General features: G+C 34.6%; 1 protein-coding gene across 1 annotated transcript; it reads left to right on the top strand.

The window, feature by feature from the left end:
- Window positions 1–3,527: 3,527 nt before the first annotated feature.
- On the top strand, window positions 3,528–5,313 carry LOC117922575 (cytochrome P450 81Q32-like). The gene is made up of 2 exons (XM_034840723.1): window positions 3,528–4,433; window positions 4,638–5,313. Exons 1-2 carry the CDS (start codon window positions 3,528–3,530, stop codon window positions 5,241–5,243), a joined length of 1,512 nt encoding a protein of 503 aa, XP_034696614.1. The 3' UTR covers window positions 5,244–5,313.
- The last annotated feature ends 216 nt before the right edge of the window (window positions 5,314–5,529 follow it).

Raw genomic sequence — 5,529 nt, 5'->3', positions numbered from 1 at the left:
GAGAGGAAAATTAAGTAAATGAGTTTGAAAACACATGTAAAAAATATTTTATTAATTTTAAATCTATTTTTCAATTTTTTTTCATTTGGTATTTCATTCCATTTTTTCTCTTTATTTTATTTCCCTTCATCTTGTCCCAAAGTCTCTAATAACAAAATAGAGGATAGTCTTTTAAAGGTAGGATGTCACCGGTCCTTCCTAAAACTTAACTTACACTTAAGCTTTTGATTTTTATACTTCAATTCATTATACGTTTTCCACATTTCAACATGTTTATTTTCAAGATAAGCAAGTTTATCAAGTAAAAATTTTTTATCTTCCTATAAAACACAATCTCATCGATTAAATTCATTTTACAAACATTCTGTTTGACTTTTTTTTTTTTTTCAAGCCTTAAGCATTTCTTGTATAATGTCTTATATTTGGAGTCAAAAATGATTTTTATCAAGATGTGAGTCACTTGACTTACTTAACTCACTCGAAGCTTCCTCTTTGAATGACATTGATACTTATTATAAAGACGGTGGATTAACACATTCATCTCTTATCAGTTTGATTCATTTTCACTTGTTTAATTATAATTAGATTTATTTCAAGTGACTTGCATGACCATTTTATTTTATTTTTCTTTGAGAGACATTCAATGCAAAGTAATCATTTCCTAGCCCCATAGTTAAAGCATTAATATTTTGATCAAACTTTTTTTTTTTTTTTGGAACTTTCTAGTAAATCTTACAACCTCTTTATTTGACATTCTCTGATCACCAACGTCACATTTGCAACCTAGGATTGTTTCTTTAGTAGATACTTCAAGGCAATGCCCTTAACTTTCTGTAATCCAAGGATCATCTCAATTGTTTGGAGGTAACATACAAGTTTAGTTATCTTCAGAAAATCCACACATTTAAACTTCTCAATAACAATCATTTTGCTTTAAATTCTCTCTAGAGGAGATCTAAAAAATTTTCTCACCACTTTAGAATTAGAAATGAGTTTACTAAGATTAAGGTTAGAATAAATAATGCCCATTAACTTAACATAAAATTTACTAAAATTTTCATATTCATCTATCATTACAGTCTCAAATCTAGTGGTCAACATTTCAAACCTGAATACTTTAATAACATTAGTTCCTTTATGAGTTATTTGGAGGACATCTCAAGTCTCCTTAGCTAAAGTGTTTGTAGTCATCCTTCGAAATTCTTTAATACTAGCAACATTAAAGATAGAGTTCATGGCCTTAACATTGATATGTTCACTAGTTAGCCTTATTTTCATCTCTATATATCTCATTTCAATTTAAGCTCGGAAATATTCATTGGTCTACTTTGTCTATCTAACAACTTTGATAGAATTAACCCAAATTCAACAATATTATATACTTTTTCACTTTGCATTTTAAGAAAGCATTATATTCTCACTTTACAATGTGATCAACTTTCACCATTGAAATAAAGTGGCCTCGCTACGGAGGCACCCTCTTGACAAGGATTGACAATTGAGATTCAAGGATCAAGAATGATTTTGAACATAAACTCGCTTTGATGTCAATTCTAATTAATTCTAAAATCAATTGATATCTACTAAGAAAATATTAAATTTTTATAACATTCCACTAAGAGTCACCGTTTAGATGATCCCATTCACTATAACCTTTATTTTTTCCTATATATCTTCACCCGCCAAACAGGGGTAAAACGAGTTCTTTGCCATGCAAAATGACTCAAAATTAATACTAGTTACGATTAGAGAGACGACAGGGATTTCTTTATATTGATTCTCACCAAACACGAGATATGCATGGGAGGATCCAAAAATCAATAGCAATTTTGTTTTGAAGATGGGGTCTGAATGCTTCTCATGAGAGACAAGACTTTCCGTGCAGTGCTTGTAGGAACATAAATTTTGCCCGTAGACTTCAGCTTCAATCCAACTTGCCTTCAAATTCAGGCGCCCAAACCCAGCTTGTCCAACCCCAGCCACTTGCATGCCTAAGCATCTGCAATGACCAATAAATAAACATGGGTCCAGTCGTAATCCCAGATTCTTGAGCTGACCGGCATCATAGAACGTTGACAAACGACAAGGACAACAAAATTTCCTTGCAAATTTTTATAGGCAACTTTGACAAATCTAGATGATATGTACCTAACACCAATCAACCACTTCACCGGTTGAACCCTAATTCAAGTTCAAAATCTTCCATATATGGTCAAAAGGTGATATTCAGATGAGTCGGCCTCAGTGAAAACTTAAAAAAGGAATGAATATTGGGAACCAACCATATGTAGAAGACCAGGAAGCGGGTGAGAGATGTATTGTTGAATTAACGAGCGAAAGCGTGCGAGCCACCCGAAGATATGGTATAACTAAATTCTATAACTTATTTTTTCAGTCAATTATATTATTTAATTACTTTTTTTTAGTAAATATATTAACACCATTTCTGACCTTTTATTAAATAAAATATCCCTTCAAAGATACCCTTTTAGAATGATAGGCTCTGAAATTAAATTTGTAATTAAAAGTTATTTCATGATGCCATCACAAAGACTTGTTCCATGTCCATAATAATGTTTCTGCTCGAAATGCTTATGATGAAAATGTTTTAAGGAGAATCAACTATCAAATATTTTTTTAAAAAATATTATAAGTTATTTTTTAATACTATAAATGATTTTTTAGATTTTTTTAAACGTTTTCTAAAATTTGTCAAACATCAATTTTTTTTCAAAATTTTTTTTTAGGTTAAAAATATTTCATAGAATTACTATTAAACGAACTCTAATAATGTATTTAATAGTGATTTTAGAAAGCGTTTTTAACAATTATAATACTTGAAAAATAAAAATTTTCAAGTGTTTTAAAGACTAAAAACGCTTCCAAAAATCACTTTAAAACACAATCTAACAGTGTGTTTGAAAATGATCATAAAAAGTGTTTTTAATATTTTTAATACTTGAAAAATAAAAATTTTCAAGTATTAGAAATAGTGGAAATACTTTTTAAAATAACTGTTAAACTTACTCTAACAATCTATTTGACGATGATTCTAAGAAATACTTTTAATATTTTTAATATTTAAAAATTTTGATCATTTAAATATTAGAATGGTTAAAAATATTTTTTTAAATCATTACCAAACACACTCTATCCCGTTGACAATGATTTTAAAAAGTATTTTTAATATTTAAAAAATTTTTATTATTCAAATATTAAAAGAGTTAAAAATACTTTTTAAAATCACTATCAAACATGTTTTAATATTCGATTTAATAGTAACTTTAGAAAAAGCTTTTCTCAAAAAATTTTATTATTAAGATGTTTAAAAAATTAAAATCATTTTTTAAAATGATTCAAACGCAAAATAAGACTTCTTCAAAAGTCAACAACTTCATTATCATCATGTTTTTATGCGTTCAAATGTGAAGCTAGCCAAGCAATAAAAAACGGTTGACAAATATTATGAACCATGCGTATATAGAGGACCCATATAGCTCCCGAGGCCACAAACAAAAATCACAAAGATGGAAGCAATCTACTTGTGCTTGCCCTTGTTCTTGGCTTTGTATTTATTCACTAGACACTGGCTTCAAAAGCTCAAAAATCTTCCACCATCTCCATTTCTCACTTTCCCCATAATTGGCCATCTCTACCTCTTAAAGAAGCCATTGCACCGAACGTTGGCTGATCTTTCCGCCCGCTACGGCCCCATAGTCTTCCTCCGTCTCGGCTCACGCCAGACCCTCCTTGTTTCTTCACCTTCTGCTGCTGAGGAATGCCTGTCCAAGAACGATGTCGTTTTCGCCAACCGCCCTCAAGTGCTGGCCGGAAAATACATCGGCTACAACTACACCAGCATGGCCTGGGCTAACTACGGCGACCACTGGCGAAACCTCCGCCGAATCGCTACCCTTGAAATTCTCTCCACTAGCCGTATCCAAATGCTCTCCGGCATCCGTTCGGATGAAGTCCGGTCCCTACTTCTCCGACTTTTGGAGAATGGGGCGGAGACGGTGGACATGAAGGCGGCGTTTTTTGAGATGACGATGAACGTGATGATGAGGATGATCGCCGGGAAGAGGTACTATGGCGGGAACGTGGTGGAGGCGGAGGAAACAGCTAAGTTTCAGGAGATAATAGAGGATACATTTCGGTTGGGATATGCAACTAATATCGGAGATTATTTGCCGGTGTTGAGGTGGTTGGGGGTGAAGGGGAAGGAGAAGGGGTTGAGGGAGTTGCAGAGGAAGAGAGATAGGTTCATGCAGGGTTTGATAGAAGAGCATAGAACAAGAATGGCGAAAGAGTCATATTCTTCTTCATCTTGTAGAGCCGGAGAAAAGAAGAAGACGATGATCGAAGTTCTGCTATCCTTGCGGGAGAAGGAAGCTGAGTACTACACAGACGAGATCATCAGAGGCCTCATGCTGGTGAGTTTTACTATGCATCATACTCACTGGCCGCAAATTTCATTGTTGCATGCCTCAGCAACTTGATTCAATAATTTAAAATAAAATCATGAATCTTATAATGCATGGTTATAGTGAGAATGTTTTAAATCCATTATGAAAATTTCAATTATCAGGTCTTCTAAATAAACAAATACAATTTACAAATCTCCTTTAAATTTGCAGGCTCTCTTAGTGGCTGGAACCGACACCACCTCTGCAACTCTGGAATGGGCAATGTCACTTTTGCTGAACAACCCACAAGTCCTAAAGAAGGCACAAATGGAGATGGACAACCAGCTGGGAACCAACCATCTCATTGAAGAATCGGATCTAAGCCAACTCCCTTACCTTCATTGCATCATAAGGGAGACACAGCGCATGTACCCAGCAGGGCCAATAATTCCTCACGAGTCATCAAAGGAGTGCATGGTAGGGGGCTATCACATACCTCGTGGCACAATGTTACTTGTCAACGTATGGGGCATACAAAATGACCCTAAAGTTTGGAAGGAGCCGAGAAAATTCTTACCAGAGAGGTTTGAAGAAGGACATGGGTTGAGGTTGATGCCATTTGGTTCAGGCAGGAGGGGGTGCCCTGGGGAGGGCTTAGCCATACGAATGGTTGGGTTGGTGTTGGGGTCATTGATTCAGTGCTTTGATTGGGAGAGGGTTGGTGAAGGAAAGGTGGACATGAGTGAAGGGATTGGAGTCACTTTGCCCAAGGCTCAGCCTTTGTTGGCTAAGTGTAGGCCTCGCCCAGCCTTGATCAACCTTCTTTCACAAATCTGACTCAATTAGCTAGGTTCACACTGTTAGTAATGTATGTGCTTTGATATACATTTAGAATAAGACTTTGAGTGCTTGTTTACTCATTTTCTTAGACAACTTCAATAAAATTTTATACTTTTTTATTTATTTATTTTTTTGTTACATGCACAATTAAAAAATATATATCAAATCTAACATAGGCGAGCAACATGGGCAATGATTATTAGCGTGTGAAACCCCTCTTGGGCTTGTTGATGGGCTGTGACCAGAGATGTCAAAGTAGTGATCAGGCCCAATTAATCCAACT

The sequence above is a fragment of the Vitis riparia genome, chromosome 9 (assembly GCF_004353265.1).
Source record: "Vitis riparia cultivar Riparia Gloire de Montpellier isolate 1030 chromosome 9, EGFV_Vit.rip_1.0, whole genome shotgun sequence".
Lineage (NCBI taxonomy): Eukaryota > Viridiplantae > Streptophyta > Magnoliopsida > Vitales > Vitaceae > Vitis > Vitis riparia.
Note: the sequence above shows the minus strand (reverse complement) of the source record. Positions and strands in the feature narration are given on the sequence as shown.